Source organism: Doryrhamphus excisus, chromosome 8, assembly GCF_030265055.1.
Source record: "Doryrhamphus excisus isolate RoL2022-K1 chromosome 8, RoL_Dexc_1.0, whole genome shotgun sequence".
Taxonomy (NCBI): Eukaryota; Metazoa; Chordata; class Actinopteri; order Syngnathiformes; family Syngnathidae; genus Doryrhamphus; species Doryrhamphus excisus.
The window spans coordinates 13,537,868-13,557,445 of NC_080473.1; the positions used below are offsets into that span (position 1 = coordinate 13,537,868).

The window sequence follows — 19,578 nt, forward strand, 5'->3', positions numbered from 1 at the left end:
GCATCACGTGCCTGCCTCTGAAAAGTAAATTAGTATCATATGCATAAACAGAAAAATGTCCCTTGTCAAACATTATTAGTACCTGTGCCAGTTTGCTCAAACATTTCCCTCCGTAATCTTTTTTTTAATTTTTTAACAATGAAATAAACTACTGTATAGTGTTAGCATGATTTCAATAGAAAACTGCCTGCAGTGATTCATTCATATTGCAGTGTTATCTGCTGTGTTATATAAACAGCAACCAGGTTTTATTTAAAAAGCATGATGAATTCTAAATATATATATATATATATATATATATATATATATATATATATATATATATATATATATATATATATATATATATATATATATATATATATATATATATATATATATATATATATATATATATATATATATATATATATATATATATATATATATATATATATATATATATATATATATATATATATATGCATAATTTGTGTTCAGTGGATTAACACAATGTATAAAAGCAGTTTGGGGATCCATGAGTCAATAGTTAAAAAGCTGCTTAACTTTTGTCCCATTCATTAAATTCATCTTGAAAGAGTAAAATAAAAATAATTTGAAATGATAGCAACATGTTTGCATTTTTTAAATTTCTGTACCATGACTGAGTCTCCCTTTTTTGGGGAAAAAAAACCCAAGAGTGATGTGCTATAATATATAACACACTGTTCCACCCAGTCATCAGAGACAAAAACAGTGGCGCTGGATGACAGACGATAAGTTCTGCTGGCCCAGACGCACGATATGACATAGATTAATCGACAATAGCTGTGCAATGGTTTTGCTAAATAATCTGCAGAGGTAGGGCTTTTTTCCTCTTTAGCTTCATGACCCAGAATATGAATAGGAATGTGTTTAATGTTTTCATTTGCAGTCCTGATAAAATAAGATATAAAAAAAAAACAGACAACACTAATTAAAAACGACCACTAGAGTAGTCAGATGGAGGCCCGGGGCTGGGTTTTTTTTTTTTTAACTCCAGACGTCCTGCGAGTAGCGTCCCTTGGTCATCAGTTTCTTGACGTATTCTACGGCCTGCGTGCGCGCCATGCCTCCGAGCTCTTCTGCGATCTCATAGAAGGCCGTCTGTACATCCTTCGCCATGTTTCTTGCATCCCTAAAAAGTCAAACATAAAGAATTGAGTTGAATGTTGTCAAGTGCACCATCAGGGGGAGACAAACGCTCACATGCTGAACATAGAATGTCTTAGTTTTTGTTGTAAATAGCTTATTTTGATACATATTCTGCCCCATTTGTGTTAATAAAGAATCAAAAATGATGTGTATTTTACTGAAGACCTATCTGGGGGTGCATACACAGCGTCTGTTCCAGTTTTATAGTTATGTTGTTCATATCAGCTCTGGTTTAACATCTTATAATGATATAAAAAAAAGTTGACATTGAACAAAAATTGATAAATGACAAATACATACCCGCAAATGTAAATATGGGCGCTGTCCGAATTAATGAGCTTCCAGAGGTGGTCCTTATTTTTCTTCAAGAGGTGTTGGACATAAACCTTAAGTGTAGAGAACGGCATATAAGAAAACACAGGATTTGTTGGGGGGGGGATGATATCTTGAAATCCAAATGAATTCAAATTGAATTGACAGAATTAAAATATGAACCACTATTTCTATGTGGCTCTTTTTATATATACATATCTATACATATACATACATATATATATATATATACACACAAAATAGCATCCAGTGTGCTGTTTACCTAAACCAATTTATTCATTTACGGGGAGTAAATAAAAATAAAAATAAAAATAAAAATAAAAATAAAAATAAAAATAAAAATAAAAATAAAAATAAAAATAAAAATAAAAATAAAAATAAAAATAAAAATAAAAATAAAAATAAAAATAAAAATAAAAATAAAAATAAGTAAAAATAAAAATTTTTAGGATAAAAATTTAAATTTAATTTTTTAGGATAAAAATTAAATTTTTTAGGATAAAAATTAAAATTAAAATTGTTAGGATAAAAATTAAAATTATGTTAGGATAAAAATTAAAATAACTTAAACTATATTAGGAAAGCAGGAAGTGAACAAATGTAACAGTTAGTGATTGTAAAAGTACCAGATGGAGGGGTAGGATTTAATAAGCTTTGCTTCTTCCTACTCCTTTTGGGCATGTGGAACTGTGAACTGATTATGAGATGCACTCAATTGTAATCTGATGCATGTTCAAATGAAATAAAACCATTACCATTACCACTCTAACCCAACATTGCACACAAGCCTGAGCCCAGAGAAACTACCACAAATAAGACTGGTATCTTGTTAAAAGTTGTGTCACGCTGGAGTAACGAGAGCAAACGTTTATTCCGGTGAATGTTAGGACAGTGGTCTAAAAACGCTACCTTGTATTCCTGGTCTCTGGAGAAGGCAACGTTAAGCTGCGTTAGGACTTCATTCTTCTCCGCCTCCTCCAGCTCTTCCTGGTAGAGATAATCTTCATTCTTATGTCGGCAGCCAAAGTACATCACCGTCTCGCCGACTTCCTTTCCTGCACACGGATGGCAGAGACACGACGACAATATGTGAGGTCATACTTGCTGTTGATGATCTTTGAGGTTTAACGTGAAGGGAAACATGTCTCGTCTTTCTAACCTTGTGGAGACAAACTGCGGTAAAAGTTCAAACAGGGCCCCACCGCTGCTATAAATACCTTGCTGTTTGAGCCAGCCCCTCTCCTGGATGAAGCCCATGAAGGGAGCAATCCCTGTGCCAGGACCTATCATGATCACCGAGATGCTGGCCTTGAAGGGCAGGCGGAACTGAGATTTGCGGATGTACATGGGAACGGTGGACTTGTGGCCGTTGTCGGTCACGAGTTTGTTCTTCAGCCAATTAGTGGCCACTCCCTTGTTGGTGCGGTTTGTCTTTGTCTTGTATTCCACCACCACAGCACAGATGTGGATGCTGTTGGGGTGAACCTGTGGAACACAGAGATATAAGCATCTTAAAAATCGGTATAGACAGCAAATATAATTTGTAGATACAAATTAAGAGCGTTGGTTGTTGAAGAGAGACTTACTTTAAAGGAGGAGGCTATGGAGTAATAGCGAGCTTGGAGACGAGGCAGGAGCTCACACAGGTGGTCAATGGGGGGCCGTAAAGAGGGCATGTCCTCAAGGATGGCGAGGATGTTTCTACAGGGTTCCAGCACCCAACTCTGGTAGAGCGCCTGATAAGAAAACAGCAGGAAAAAAGAAAAAGTCATTCAATCGTATAAAAACAGTACTATTTTTATAATAAAATATCTACTTTAAAGCTGCACGGTGATCAAGTGGTTAGCACGCAGGTCACACAGCTAGTAGACCCAAATTCAATTCCACCTTCGGCCATCTCTGTGTGGAGTTTGTTGCATGTTCTCCCCGTGCATGTGTGGGTTTTCTCCGGGTACTCCGGTTTCCTCCCACATTCCAAAAACATGCTAGGTTAATTAGCGACTCCAAATTGTCCATAGGTATGAATGTGAGTGTGAATGGTTGTTTTGTCTATATGTGCCCTGTGATTGGCTGGCCACCAGTCCAGGGTGTACCCCGCCTCTCGCCCGAAGACAGCTGGGATAGGCTCCAGCGCCCCCCGTGACCCTCTTGAGGATAAGCGGTAGAAAATTAATGAGTTAATGTTTTAAGGAGGCTGCATAGTGGACGAGTGGTTAGCGCACAGACCTCACAGCTAGGAGACCCGAGTTCCAATTCCACCTTCGTCCATCTCTGTGTGGAGTTTGCATGTTCTCCCCGTGCATGCGTGGGTTTTCTCCGGGTACTCCGGTTTCCTCCCACATTCCAAAAACATGCTAGGTTAATTGGTGACTCCAAATTGTCCATAGGTATGAATGTGAGTGTGAATGGTTGTTTGTCTATATGTGCCCTGTGATTTGGCTGGCCACCAGTCCAGGGTGTACTCTGCCTTTCGCCCGAGGACAGCTGGGATAGGCTCCAGCACCCCCCACGACCCTCGTGAGGAAAAGCAGTAGATGAATGAATGAATTACTCATGCTCTTTTGATGATCTAAGTACTCCTACTTAGTGGAAATTCACTTAATAAAGTCGGGTGTGGAACCAATTGACCGTGATAAACGAGGGATTACGGTAATTCATACATTGGATCATATTCGGTGCACAAAATGGCGCCCGTGCATCGTTCAGTTTTTCTGTATGTGGCAAAGACAGTAAAACTCAATAAAACACAATAATCTTAGGAAGTACCAAAGTACCCAGAGAAAACCATGTATGCACGGGGAGAAAAAAAAGCGGAAAATCGAACACACGTCTTCCCGATCTCACTCTTATAGCAGAAGGTGAAGTAATCCAAAACTTAACTGCTTTTAACAGAGACAGCATTTTGTCCAAAAGTAGTTTTGTAGCTGGTATGCCAGTCATTCTCAGATATGGCATAAAACAATACTGACTGTTGAATACTACTGTATTGCAATTGGGGATGGGTATGATTAATTAATCATGGCTAATCAATTACAATACGTTACATATAATGTAACAGTTTCCTGGCATGTACCCCCAAGCCATCACCTGAAACGAGAGCTGGGATAGGCTCCAGCATACCCGTGACCCTAGCAAAGACTTGTTAAAACTTATTAGTTTTAACAAGTAGGGTGTGTTTATTCATTGGCAGAAAGCAAAAATCATCCATCCATTTTCTATACTGCTTATCTGCATTGGGTTGACGGGGGTATGCTGGAGCCTATCCCAGCTGACTTTGGGCGAGAGGCAGGGCACATACAGGACAAACAATTCACACTCACATTCATACCTATGGACAATTTAGAGTCGCCAATTAACCTAGCATGTTTTTGGAATGTGGGAGGAAACCGGAGTACCCGGAGAAAAGCCACGCATGCACGGGGAGAACATGCAAACTCCACACAGAGATGGCTGAGGGTGGAATTGAACTAGCTGTGAGGCCTGCGTGCTAACCACTCATCCACCATGAAGCTCCCGGGTCAACCATTAATTCATTTGTTCGTTCGTTCATTCATTCGTTTTCTACCGCTTATCCTCACGAGGGTCGCGCGGGGTGCTGGAGCCTATCCCAGCTGTCTTCCGGCGTGAGGTGGGGTACACCCTGGACTCACAGGGCACATATAGATAAACAACCATTCACACTCACATGTGGGAATGTGGGAGGAAACCGGAGTACCCGGAAAAAACCCACGCATGCACGGGGAGAACATGCAAACTCCACACAAAGACACCCTAAATTCATCTTCTGCAAACAAACCACCAACCCCCCCCACACTGACCTTTCCCTGGGGTGATGACGATGCCATCTTGCGCATATTCTCCTGTTCTTTTGGGTCGGAAGCGTACTGCGCGAGCTCGTAAAGCACGTTGGTACGAGGAGGATGCGTGATGTCGAGGTAGTGTGTTAGAGCCGTGCGGTACGTCGTCGGGCAAGGGAACGGGTGTTTCTTATTGGACTCCTCTGAAAAAATGAACAGGATTCCATATGTAAAAATTAGTCACATAATACAAATACAGCTCTATAAACTGGGTACTTTTTGATAATAATATAATAATAATTGCAGTATCATAATTATAAATGAGCTGACAGTGCAAACATAGATATCAGGGGAGAATTCCTGGATAGATTGGAGGGAGGAGCACGTTAAGTCAGAAGGTACTTTGCGCCGTCAATGCCGTACCATCAAGGTTGTTCAGAGAGATAACCACATCAAGGTCCACTCCAAGGATCTGCCCCAACTTGTTCACCAATGCCGCGTCATTTGATGGGAAAACAGCCACATGATCACCTGACTCGTATCTGCAATCACACAATGTCACAAGTTAGACTTTGCTCATACTACGTATGACTATGATATACTTATGATAGATAGAACCAATATGAATCATCTTTATTAGCCGGTGAGCCACCTGATCTTGGAGCCGGAAATGTCGAGTTCAAGGTGCATCAGGTGCCGATCGCCTCCTTTGTTGAGTTTACGGTTGACGGTGACCGGGGCTAAAAAGGGGTTCTTTGAATCAAATGGCCTGTAAAATGAGGGAGTGGGGGGTCACTGTTATGCAAGATAGTGACACGGTACTTCAAAAATAGTGCCAAAGCATAATGTGTCAAACAAAACAATGTGTGTCTTATTATGCTTTTGTTGTGAAAATTTATGTTTCAGCATCAAATGTTTACATTAGGGCGGCACGGTGGTCTAGTGGTTAGCGCGCAGACCTCACAGCTAGGAGACCTGGGTTCAATTCTATAAGCGGTAGAAAACGAATGAATGAATGGTTGACCTGGGAGCTGCATGGCGAACGAGTGGTTAGCACAGCTAGTCTCACAGCTATGAAACCAGCGTTCAATTCCACCCTCGGCTATCTCTGTGTGGAGTTTTGCGTGGGTTTTCTCCGGGTTTCCTCCCACATTCCATAAACATGCTAGGTTAATTGCCGACTCCAAATTGTCCATAGGTATGAATGTGAGTGTGAATGGTTGTTTGTCTATATGTGCCCTGTGATTGGCTGGCCACCAGTCCAGGGTGTACCCTGCCTCTCTCCCGAAGACAGCTGGGATAGGCTCCAGCATGAATGAATGTTTACATTAAATCAGTGGTTCCCAATTATGTGTTGTTGTTTTTTTTGCAGCTTCCCCCTTTTGGGGGCTGAAATTATCTTCAAGGAGTGCCTGCCGCCCTGCCCCCACATGAAAAACTTCTCATGAAACATCCATCCATCCATTTTCCATACCGCTTATGCTCACGAGAGTCATGTGTATGCTGGAGCCTATCCCAGCTGTCTTTGTGTTTTATTGAGTTTTACTTGGTTTTAAGCGTTTTACGGAGCAATATTGCCTTAAGTCAGGGGTCTCAAACATGCGGCCCGCGGGCCAAATGTGGCCCACAGGACACTAGTTTGAGGCCCCCGCCTTGATATGAAAGTTGAATGTTAGTGCGGCCCGCGCAAGTTTGATATGGATGCTGTATGGTATCATGTACCCAGAAAAAATTATTACGTTTGATTAATGTTCATGTTAAAGGTTAAATAACTGTTAATAGTTATCCTCCCTATCTGTGTGGAAGTGGTAAGTTTTTGGCTATTTAAGTTTAAAGGAAATAACTTGAAGGCTACCGTTGAGGTCGCTAGCTCTCTAGTTTGCGAGTTAGCATGTGTCTCAAGACCCTGCAGTTGTGCAATATGTTGTAAATAAAAAGAGTATAAATGTGACTATAGTCGTGTTTTGTCATGTCTACAGGGCTCTAATAATGCTTTGTTCATTTTAATCTGAAAAAAATAATTTGTCTACCCACCAACTATATGTGGTTTCTTAAGTTTTTATTATTTGCCGTTTTATTATTATTATTATTATTATATTTATTTATTTATTACTGATTGATTGATTTTCTTTATTCTTGATTCCGTACTAGCAATGTCAATGACCTCGAGTTCATTTTAATCAAACCAAAAACGCACCAAAAATCTACAACATTTAAAAATGTCCACTAGGGGGCAAAAAAGCTCAAATGACCTTTAGTAACTGCAGACGCACTCATTTCTCTGGCATCATACTTACGGCTTCTGGACCTCAAAACTCTTCAGACGGCCAATCTCGCCAGTGAACACTTTATTCATGTTGATGTCGGTGTGCTCCTTCAGCTCATATTGTCGTATGCTATTTGAGAACAAAGCAGTCGGTTATCTTGAAACATTTAACATTTCAGAGAAAGTGTTGTGCTAGAGCTTCTTGTGTAACATTGTGTGATAGGATTAAGCGGAGGCATATTTGACTTGTGATGTTCATGTTTCTGTAAATCAACCTCGAGTCATCTCCTAAGGCTTCCACTCCAAAGTGCTCGCAGACTGCGGGCCAAAACTGCTCTCGCCATGAGACAAAGTCCTCTTCCAAACTGAGAGCCAAAAGAAAAAGATGTTTCAATCAATATTAATAAGTAACAACCACAGAGATCACTATTAAAGTCAGTGTATCTTTTTTTTGTTTTTTTTTTACTACTTACTTGCCATCATCATCTCCTAAACCAAGGTCAAAGATGCGCTTGGCTCCGAGTTCTTCCAACCTTTTGTCCACATATTTCCCCATTGCGTTGTAGTGTTCATATGTCTTGTTGCCCAAAGCAAAAACCTATAAGAAGCCATTTTGACATATTGATGAAAGGACAGTGCTACATATTTCATGAGGCAGATGACATGTTATATACAAAATTATGGAAAAAGATCCCAAATTAACTGTGACTTGGTGTTTAAAAAAAAAAAAAAAAAAATCACTACAGCGGCGGAGTGACTATAAATCCAATGCATTCCTCCCAATGGGATAAAATTATAACTTTGTAGGAAATGGTTTGAATTTTTTAAAAACTGACAGAGAGAACAGAGAGTAGAAACATTCACTAGCGTCAACAGAGTTGCGCAATCTCACGGGCCACTGAACAAACTGTTTTGTTCAAACTGCCCCATAATGTTCTTCATTATGGGGCATGACCACCAAAATCGCCAATTACTTACTGGAACACTTATTCTTCAGAGCTACCTGTTCTTGTTTGACTATATTCCTATGCATTTATTTCAATAATAAAAAAATACATTGATAGAAAAAGATGTATGATAAAAACTCACCGTGTAGTTGAGTCCAGAGAGGTCTTCGTCATTTTCTTGCAGCCAGTCATAAAAATCCTGGGCGTTATCTGTGGGGTCTCCTTCTCCGTAAGTGGCCATGCAGAATATGGCTAATGAGTTTTTGATCTCAGCAAGACGAGACAGTTCACCCTGAACAACATGACATCAGGGACAGAAAGCATTGACTAAAACAATGTTTCATTGTAAATATCGTGCTATAAATATTTGTATAATATAATATAATTTACCATGTCATATTCCTCTGGGTCGGCAGCCATTCCTTTCATGCCGTAACGTTGAGCATCTTTCGACAGTCTGTTGGCAAATTCCTCTGCTGTGCCCGTCTGGGAGCCATAGAACACAATAATGTTCTTGCTCTGGAGGAATGTGGACAAAGGCCAGAAATAAAAGTTAGGACAGTAGGATTAAATATTTTAATCATTTGAACATGCATCAGATTACAATTGAATGCATCACATAATCACTTCACAGTTCCACATATCCAAAAGGAGTAGGAAGAAGCAAAGCTTTTTAAATCCTACCCCTCCATCTGGTACTTTTACAATCAGTAACTGTTACATTTGTTCACTTCCTGCTTTCCATAATACAGTTTAAGGTTGTTGTTTTTTTTAATTATGTACCTCGTACAGTATGAGGTGATGTGACCCTACAATGACATAATGGGTACCCATAGTAAGTGTCAATATAGTGATATATATAGCACATCATGACTGGTTCAAGACTCTTCATCCTTGTATTTAGCAAACATAAAACTAACATACACTGACAGTAGGATTAAATATTTTAATCTAATTTACATAGTGTCCCTGGTTTTGTTGCCAAGTGGTACTGGTGCACTGCACAAAGTGGATGGAACTACGGAGACGACAGGTATGTCCAAATTCTTCAACTTCACTTTAAATCAGTAGCCAGAAGGCAGAAACTTGGACAGGATATCAGGACAATAAAATAAATGATTGAGGCCCGGACCTCAACCCTACAGAACATTTGTGAAGTCGGCGTAAAAGCAGAGTTTGAGCCAGGAAACCTACTAATTTAAATTAACTAACAATTATCCAAAAAGCCATTCAGAGTAAAAGAAACTGGGGGACAAAGGTCTTTTCCACTAGTGTCATTGTATCCGAACAATTTGTGGCAAAAATCACAATTCAAAAACCAAATTTTTTTTCATTATTCTTTCATCTTAACCAAAGTATGACATATGCATGGTTGCATCAGCAGACAGGCCCCATTCAGTAGTGAAGTTGTTCTGAGTCTTATGATTACTTTTAAGTGTAAATACACCACATTTAAAGCCCATGTGACCGTATGATGATGTGCACCAAATGGTTGCGTCACACTTAGGTGCACCACAATTAAGGAGATCCGACACAAGGCCTCCATAAGAAATTGCCTTTATGAAAGATAATAACTCTAGCGTTTCCCACAGAACTACATGACATCATCGGGTAATAAAGCGTATGCTTTGGCATACATATTAGAATAAAACCATTTCAAAATAGGCTGAGTCGATTCCGTCTGCTCTTGCAGTGTATTTGCTCTATGTGCTGTTGTGTTATGGATGTTCTGATCGGGTATTGATATTGGGACGATATCAGCAAAACAAAACAAGTATTGGATTAAAAAAAATATCAAGGGGAAACTCTCACGGGGACAACAAGCAGGCATAAAAGCATAGCCCAGATGCTTAAAGAAGTAACTGTTGCCGATTATTGTTCTCTGAGGAATACCACTTGTGCAAGCCTTTTTGAACATTCAACACTATAAAAATGGTAATGGTTTTATTTCATTTGAACATGCATCAGATTACAATTGACGCCTCACATAATCAGTTCACAGTTCCACATGTCCAAAAGGAGTAGGAAGAAGCAAAGCTTTTTAAATCCTAACCCTCCATCTGGGACTTTTACAATCAGTAACTGTCACATTTGTTCACTTCCTGCTTTCCTAATATAATTTAAGTTATTTATTTTTTGTTTATTTAAATTTTTATCCTAACATAAATTTTAATTTTTATCCTAACAATTTTAATTTTAATTTTAATTTTAATTTTAATTTTAATTTTAATTTTAATTTTAATTTTAATTTTAATTTTAATTTTAATTTTAATTTTAATTTTAATTTTAATTTTAATTTTAATTTTAATTTTAATTTTAATTTTAATTTTAATTTTAATCACATACCGAAGTACGAGGTGATATGACCATACAATGACATAATGGGTACCATAGTAGTGGTAATGATTTATTTCATTTGAACATGCATCAGATTACAATTGAGTGCATCCCATAATCAGTTCCCAGTTCCACATGTCCAAAAGGAGTAGGAAGAAGCAAAGCTTATTAAATCCTACCCCTCCGTCTGGTACTTTTACAATCAGTAACTGTTACATTTGTTCACTTCCTGCTTTCCATAATACAGTTATAGGTTTTTTTTTTATTTATTTTTTTTTAAATAATGTACCTCATACCGAAGTATGAGGTGATATGACCATCCAATGACATAATGGGTACCATAGTAAGTGTCAATATAGTGATATATATAGCACATAATGAGTTCATAGTAGACTCCTCTCTGCTGTAACTAGTGTTCTATTAAAATGTACCTCAAGCACCTCAAAACAAGCGTTCCCACAAACTAGGGAGTAACAATCAAAACAATAACTCATTTTAGTTCCTTGCTTAAGACAACCTTTACAGTACTAAGGATGCTGACTGACAACTCAACAAGTCCAAAATACTTTTGTTTTCTTGAACCTATAAACCCCCCAATCCCAGGGGACTACTCCTTAAGGACTCTGATACATTCCTACAGTTTTTTCCCACCGATGGTTATCGAGGCTAACATTGAGAATCTGCAGCACCGACATTGTTTTGGCTAACAGGACTTACCGTTTTCTTCATTTTGTCAATGAAACTCGTCTCTCTCGTTGTGGGTGCTCTGGGGAACAAAACATGTGTTACACATTAGGGTAATATTAACTAATACATGGATAATTATTATAATCGGTTAAATATGTGTTTAGTGGCAAGTTGTCATGTCAGTCATGTTCTAAAAATAAACATTACTAGAAAGATAGAAGGGGAAAAAAAATATTCAGATTTTTTTTGTCATGCTACTTTTAGAGGCACCATCTTTACTTTATTACAGTGATGAAATGAGTTCAGTGTATGGGTAGATGAAGACGATTTAACCACATGGATAATGTTTCAATAGATTACATCAATATACATTTTCATTTATCACTACAGCCCTTGTCCACAATGTTGCTTAATTATTATTTTTTTCTACAAATAAAACCAGCGAGTGGCAAAATGGAGGGTAGAAATCAAAGCAAGAAGCAAAATAAAAGGTTGTGCCGCTTCATTCATGATCAAGGGGATCGGCGGCAGCTGCAGTTCAATCAATGGTGCAATAAACAAATTTGTGTATATTATCAGCGTATCAAAAAGAAATGCAGCCAGAATACACGTATGTATGCAATTCATCATTTCTATATTCTCACTTCTTTAAAAACCTTAAAAAATACAAAAAATATATAAAAAAGTAACATCCGGCCATATGAAAAATAGCAATATAGATTATTTACACATCTTACTGTGCATTACTGCAGTAATTTCTGTTCTGGTTGAGTTACCCCTACGGATGGTTTGATGCCGTCCGTTGAGCCTCAAGGTGCTCACCCATGTTCTTCTCTTTCAGTCACCATCTTTCCTTAACTGCCTTATCACTACAGCCTTGCCCGCAATGTTGCTTAATTATTTTTTTTCCTACAAATTAAACAAAATGGAGTGGCAAAATGGAGGGTAGAAATCAAAGCAAGAAGCAAAATAAAAGGTTGTGCCGCTTCATTCATGATCAAGGGGATCGACGGCAGCTGCGGTTCAGTCAAAGGTGCAATAAAAAATGGTGTATTTTATCAGCGCATCAAAAAAAATAGAGTACATGCAGACAGAAGTATCTACTGACACATAAGTATATAATTCATCATTGCTATATTCTCACTTCTTTAAAAAACTTCAATAAATACAAAAATATATATAAAAAAGTAACATCTGGCCATATGAAAAATAGCAATATAGATTATTTACACATCTTATTGTGCATTCCTGCAATAATTTCTGTTCTGGTTGAGTTAGTTTGATGCCGTCCGTTGAGCCTCAAGGTGCTCACCCATGTCCTTCTCTTTCAGTCACCATCTTTCCTTAACGCTATGAGCAATGTCTCCAGATCGTTACAACCTTTTTTCGTATAAATCATATTTTCACCATATAAATTGAGTATCAAGTACCCCGAGTTGATACAGGTATCTTACTTAGCTGTAAATAGGACATGTCAAACTCTTCATACACCGTCATGTATCGAGAATGCACAGCTTAGCCAAATTGCCTTAAACTTAAGGAACCCATTACACGTTTCAGACATGAGAATTGGTTGCCAAACGCTATAAAACCGGCTCCTGTGGTTCACACAATGTAAAAAGCAGACATTTTGCCCTCAAGCTCCAACATTCCTCTTAGATTCACCAGAGACTTTCCGGACATTATCAGATCAGGTCTGGGAAGTGTCTGGACTGAGATGCAGCAAAGGTAAACCAAACCGTGGAGGACACGGGGACAACTAGAGAGTCTTACTTTAAGAAATGCTAACTTTCTGTGCAGCTGCCAGCTCAAAATGTTTAACTCCCAAGTTCTTCTTCTCTCTGTCGTTGTCACAAAAATGAAGCGGAAACCGAAAAGTATTTATCATTTTTTTTGGGTCCGGTTAGAACTTTGACACCCGTATGTGAACTAACCATTACAACATGCTTTCAGAACACTTTAGCAGAACAAGCTCATTGACCTAAACAGTGAGGCTTGTGTAAGCTAGGTTTTCTATTTTTTTTTTTTTGTGACTCATTATTGATGAAAACACTACATTTTGTGGTTGAAAAGATTTATTCATTTTCTCTTATATAACTTTCTGGAAACACTGGAGTCAAACCAATGCAGTTCATTTCTAAACATCGCACCGCTACGCACCTCGAAGTATCGTACGTATCGTAACGTTACGCTCACAGTGCGTTTTCGAAGCAGGTTACTAACCTTTCAGCAGCATCTCTCCTGTCCTCCGGCAGGGAGAAAACGCAGCCCATGGCATGTAGCCCTGCAGCTCAGCTCGGCCGCTATCACCGTTGGCAAGGCAACGCCACACGATAGAATAAATACAACCCCAAATCCAGAAAGACACTTAAAAAAAGCTTCACAAAAGACGAGGTCTGCCTTTACCTCGGAGGCTCCAACATTATCTGAACTCAGCGTCTTCCTGTGCTGCTCCCCGAGTCTTGTTACGTCTGTTTCTCATAGTCGCTCAACAACACTGCAAAGCCCCTGTCAGTGTCTGGACACAATGGTGGGAAACTGACTTCCCCGTAAAATGCAGCAGAGTTGCAGACCCCGCTCTTTTTGACTCGTACCAACACACACTGAAGCACTCCGGGGCTGAAAATGCCTCTCCCCTCGTTCCCCGCCCCCCTTTTTTCCTCTCCAGGCTGAAAGGTGTTAGAACGAAAAAGTCTACAAGATCCATTCTGAGGATTTGGCTAGTCAACTAACCAAAGCCACTCCTCTGTGGACCACTAAAGAAGCGGTAGTGGGGGGGGGGACTGAATGGTAGATTTTTTTGTCCCCCGCCCCCAACTCACTGGAGGAGAGAGGGGCATGCCATTGCTATGGCAACAACATTTATCATAAAAGGATTCCATTTGTGACAAGGCTCTGCTCCAATGGCAGAGTAGCTGAGCTAACGCGCACACACACAAAAGAAAAAAGCAGGGGAGAGGGGAAACATTGGGGGGGGGGGGGTAACTTGGGGGAAGAAAGGGTTGCTTGTCTTTCGCCTCAACTTTCCACCTTTGGAGAGGCCTCACAAAAGAAGCTTGGCTCCTAGCCTTCCGAGGGGTTCAGGGCCAAAAACAAAAGCACAGGAAATACATGGAAGACTACGCCTCCTTGAAAACAGTTAGGTAATCATCGCTCTCTTGAACGGCGACAGCAGGCCATCTTGGCGCTTGTTTCATTTTTATGCTCCCTTCCTGTAACCCTGCAATTCCACAGATATCCTAAAAACAACACATACATCCTGATGGTCATCACTTTGGGAATCAGGATTCACGCACCAAGTCAGGATCTTACTAAACCAGGGGTCTCAAACTCAATTTACCTGGGGGCCACTGGAGCTAAGGTCTGGGCCGCATCAGGTTTTCCAAAAAAAAATCAAAAAACGCATTTATTAAAAACAGAAAAATTAATAAACTTTGCTTTGGTTCTGATTTTCTACAAGAAAAGCTCTGATAAAACCTTCCACTGTTCTCAAATATATTACTTTTTATTTTTCTACACAAAATAAGATGGAAAATAAACAAACAAATCAAGAATAAAGAAAATCAATCAGTAATAAATAAATAAATATAATAATCATAAAACAGCAAATAATAAAAACTTAAGAAACCACATATAGTTGGTGGGTAGACAAATTATTTTTTTCAGATTAAAATGAACAAAGCATTATTAGAGCCCTGTAGACATGACAAAACACGACTATAGTCACATTTATACTTTTTTTATTTACAACATATTGCGCAACTGCAGGGTCTTGTGACATATGCTAACTCGCAAACTAGAGATTGAGCGACCTAAACGGTAGCCTTCAAGTTATTTCCTTTAAACTTGCCAAAAACTTACCACTTCCACACGGATAGGGAGGATAACTATTAACAGTTATTTAACCTTTAACATGAACATTAATCAAATGTAATATTTTTTTCTGGGTACATGATACCATACAGCATCCATATCAGACTTGCGCGGGCCGCGCTAACATTAAACTTTCATATCAAGGCGGGGGGCCTCAAACTAGTGTTTGAGACCCCTGTACTAAACCTTCCTTCAGTGGCTCAACTTAGACGTCGGGGGTGAGGTTATTTGTGTTGTGGTTGGGGTGGGACTGTAATTATATTTAGTTGTAGGAGAGTTGAGTGGAAACAAACCAAACCTCCATCGCTCTGCTGATAAGCGACTAGGAAAGGGACCAACCCAGGGAAAGCTGGCGCGCTTTGACACAAAGGAGGAAGCAGCATAACAAAACAGACAGACAACTCGAAAGTTCTCACACAGACCATGAAAGGCGATCCGTGTTTAAAAATTAAAGGCGAACTCAAACTTGCTTGACTGCACAGCTCAACTGGAGTTTTTTAGTTTCAAAAGAAAGTGCTTGGATTTATGATTGCCTTTCCAGATCAGGGAAATGTGGTCACTAGCAGCATAGCACCAAGAGTCGGACATGCATCCCTTTTCTGGCTGCTCACTATAATATGGCGAAAAGCAACACTTCTACATGAATAACAATAAAAAAAACCCATCTATATATGTATCTATGGCGAGTATTGAATTGCTGTGGGCACATGACACAAAACAACTGAGAACCACTGACCTATACGAAGTATTTTCAAGCATAAAAATAGCTAAATGAAGTCAAATAGAAATATATGGTAATACTACATATAATCAATGTCTTTGAATAAAAAAAACAAATTCAAAGACGGGCTGCACGGTGATAAAGTGGTTAACGCGCAGGCCTCACAGCTTGGAGACCCAAGTTCAATTCCACCTTCGGCCATCTCTGTGTGGAGTTTGCATGTTCTCCGGTTTCCTCCCACATTCCAAAAACATGCTAGGTTAATTAGCGACTTCAAATTGTCCACAGGTATGAATGTGAGTGTGAATGGTTGTTTGTCTATATGTGCCCTGTGATTGGCTGGCCACCAGTCCAGGGTGTACCCCGCCTCTTGCTCGGAGACAGCTGTGATAGGCTCCAGCACTCCCCGCGACCCTCGTGAGGATAAGCGGTAGAAAACAAATGAATGAATGGTTGACCTGGGAGTGGTTAGCACGCAGGCCTCACAGCTAGGAGACCCGAGTTCAATTCCACCCTCGGCCATCTCTGTGTGGAGTTTGCATGTTCTCCTCGTGCAGGCGTGGGTTTCCTCCCACATTCCAAAAACATGCTAGGTTAATTTGCGACTCCAAATTGTCCATAGGTATGAATGTGAGTGTGAATGGTTGTTTGTCTATATGTGCCCTGTGATTGGCTGGCGACCAGTCCAGGGTGTACCCCGCCTCTCGTCCGAAGACAGCTGGGATAGGCTCCAGCACCCCCACGACCCTCGTGAGGATAAGCGGTAGAAAATGAACAAACAGCTCTGGTGACAGTCAGCATGCTTGCATTATTAAAGTGCATGTGTGCAATAATCATGGTGTCTAATCAGCATCTTGATATGCCACACCTGTGAAGCGGATGCATTATCTCGGTGAAGGTGAATATGCTCACTGACGGAGTCGCAAACAATATTTTAGAGGGATAGGCCTTGTGTGAACATAGATTTCAGTTAACGAAAGATGAGAGCAAAAACAAAACTTGTATATTTGTTGTGTTTACTGTGTTAGCTTCCTTCCTGAGTGAACAACGGGGAGGGTTACTGTCGCTGGCGAGTCACTTTTATTGCAAAAGTTGACAGAATCCGACGCAGCCCCGCACACAACAAAAGGTCCTCCTGCACTAAACCTGCGACATAGTGTAGCATGCTAAGGTGTTACTCATTCCCAATTTTTGTCCAAATTTGCAAGTACAGCGGGTTGGGAACGGGGCTTTAGTCGTTGCCAGACGGGATGATCGCATCGCAAGCCTCAAACTCACCACACCCTGTCAAGTGCTCGCCCCCAAATGCCACACAAGCGCCACCCTGGAGAGACATTTTTTCGAGCCACGACAGCGCAGGGGATCAGTCGATATCAATACCAAGCTTTTTACCACTTCCACTTCGATGGGAGTACATACATACACATATACCTACGAATATACATCAAACAGTATATTTCAAAGAAACAAAAAAAACACTCACATTGTTTCAAGCTTCTTGAATTCTGGGATGGGTTCAGGCTTCTTGCGGGACATCAACCAATATATGACAAGACCAACAATCAGGGAGAAAAGGAACAGGTCCAGGTTGCTGAAGAGGGGCTCGTCCTCATCAGTCATGGCTTGTGTTTGAGTGGTGGTCTCAGGGTCCATGTCTGCTATCCGCTAGCCGGGGAGAAAAAAAAAAAAAAAAGGAAAACTTTTCTTAGAATATATACATATATTTTTTTTTAAATCTCATCAATGTCACTCATTATAGGAATGTATACCTGGAAATAAGAAATTAATGTGCAGATCTTCCAGAATCTGCACCTCTTCCAGCTGTATTTTAGTGATGTTACAAGAGGTGCCGGAGCTTCAACGTGTGGGGTTCGTGGGTCTACTGTAATTCCTCGGCTTTCCAAAACGGTCTGTTCTAATTAGGGTTGGGCAATATGGACCTTAGCATATATGACAATATTTTTTCATATAATAAAATACACAACAAAGTGGCTAACTTTTCTAATGGGATGTCAGCCTCTGCACGCATTGCTACTAAATATAAATAATAATAATAATAAAATAAATATAATAATAACAATAAAACGGCAAATAATAAAAACTTAAGAAACCACATATAGTTGGTGGGTAGACAAATTATTTTTTTCAGATTAAAATGAACAAAGCATTATTAGAGCCCTGTAGACATGACAAAACACGACTATAGTCACATTTATACTCTTTTTATTTACAACATATTGCGCAACTGCAGGGTCTTGAGACACATGCTAACTCGCAAACTAGAGAGCTAGCGACCTAAACGGTAGCCTTCAAGTTATTTCCTTTAAACTTAAATAGCCTAAAACTTACCACTTCCACACGGATAGGGAGGATAACTATTAACAGTTATTTAACCTTTAACATGAACATTAATCAAACGTAATAATTTTTTCTGGGTACATGATACCATACAGCATCCATATCAAACTTGCGCGGGCCGCACTAACATTAAACTTTCATATCAAGGTGGGGGCCTCAAACTAGTGTCCTGCGGGCCACATTTGGCCCGCGGGCCGCATGTTTGAGACCCCTGGTCTAAACCCTCAGGCACCATTTTTTTCTTGATTTGTTCACCAATGTGATTAAGATATTGCAGACAATTACCAACATCATATTTTCAAACTAGCGTCCTGCGGGCCACATTTGGCCCGTGGGCCATAAGGTCTACAGCTTGTATTCGGGAACACCCGTATAAGGAAGTGCGTCTCACTGTCACGCCACAGGGAACCAGTGTTCCTTGAAACCGAACATTCAGAGCCATCCCAAACCTCGTTCAGGGCTCATTTCCGAATGTGTAAACCTCATTATCTGAAACTTTGCAATAATTTAATATGATAATACAACATTTTAACTACATTTATTGGTAAGAAAAGTAGAAAGAGCATTATAGGTCCGCTTTAAGTTTAAAGACCAGCAATTGGGAGATGGTTGTGATTCTAAGAAGGAAACAATGGAGGTGAATGAACAAAGGAGGATGGTATAGAACTGGTTAAACTGCACAGAGAAATATGATGACTAACAGATGTGACCAATGTTCTATGTTCTCAATACAATGGTAGCATTTGTGCAGGCGTTATTGGACAATTGGTTCAACTCGTGACTTTGGAGGTTACCGGCGTGAGCGGTACGGGAATACTTTCAATGTCGCTGCAGACTTGCCAACATGTACAAATTTAACGTACGCAATTTAATACACACGTATGTGTCACATCTCTCCATATTGTTGCATTTAATAGAGAGAAATAAAATCAATAGATATTATTAGTCCTCAATAATATTTGCACTGAAAGCATTTGTCCCCTGGGGGGCATAACAGAAATTTTGTTACAAATTTGTGTGCTTAAGTAATAACCTATGCAAATGAGGCGTCAACTGGAAGCCTGTTAGCACGCTCCCAAATAGCGC

General features: G+C 39.7%; 1 protein-coding gene across 2 annotated transcripts; it reads right to left on the minus strand.

Annotated features, from left to right (window-relative positions):
• Positions 1 to 893: 893 nt before the first annotated feature.
• Positions 894 to 18,044, minus strand: porb (P450 (cytochrome) oxidoreductase b). 2 transcript variants are annotated; one of them, XM_058080388.1, is made up of 16 exons: positions 17,904 to 18,044; positions 17,618 to 17,799; positions 11,571 to 11,619; positions 8,907 to 9,035; positions 8,659 to 8,808; positions 8,043 to 8,167; positions 7,845 to 7,934; positions 7,601 to 7,699; positions 5,956 to 6,072; positions 5,727 to 5,845; positions 5,325 to 5,506; positions 3,093 to 3,242; positions 2,724 to 2,991; positions 2,416 to 2,561; positions 1,474 to 1,559; positions 894 to 1,156 (listed from the first exon to the last, which is right to left on the minus strand). In XM_058080388.1, exons 2-16 carry the CDS (start codon positions 17,785 to 17,787, stop codon positions 1,012 to 1,014), a joined length of 2,025 nt encoding a protein of 674 aa, XP_057936371.1. In that variant the 5' UTR covers positions 17,788 to 17,799; positions 17,904 to 18,044; the 3' UTR covers positions 894 to 1,011. The 2 variants fall into 2 exon arrangements, with proteins under 2 accessions (XP_057936371.1, XP_057936372.1); XM_058080389.1 differs by lacking the exons at positions 17,618 to 17,799; positions 17,904 to 18,044 and adding an exon at positions 13,764 to 14,232.
• Between the last annotated feature and the right edge of the window lie 1,534 nt (positions 18,045 to 19,578).

Excerpts from the sequence above, each read along its gene's own strand:
- porb (XM_058080388.1), bottom strand. The coding sequence starts at position 17,787 with ATGGACCCTGAGACCACCACTCAAACACAAGCCATGACTGATGAGGAC. Across the intron at positions 8,809-8,906 it reads ACCCAGAGGAATATGACATG|GGTGAACTGTCTCGTCTTGC; the intron begins GTAAATTATATT and ends CATGTTGTTCAG. Across the intron at positions 5,846-5,955 it reads ATTTCCGGCTCCAAGATCAG|ATACGAGTCAGGTGATCATG; the intron begins GTGGCTCACCGG and ends GTGTGATTGCAG.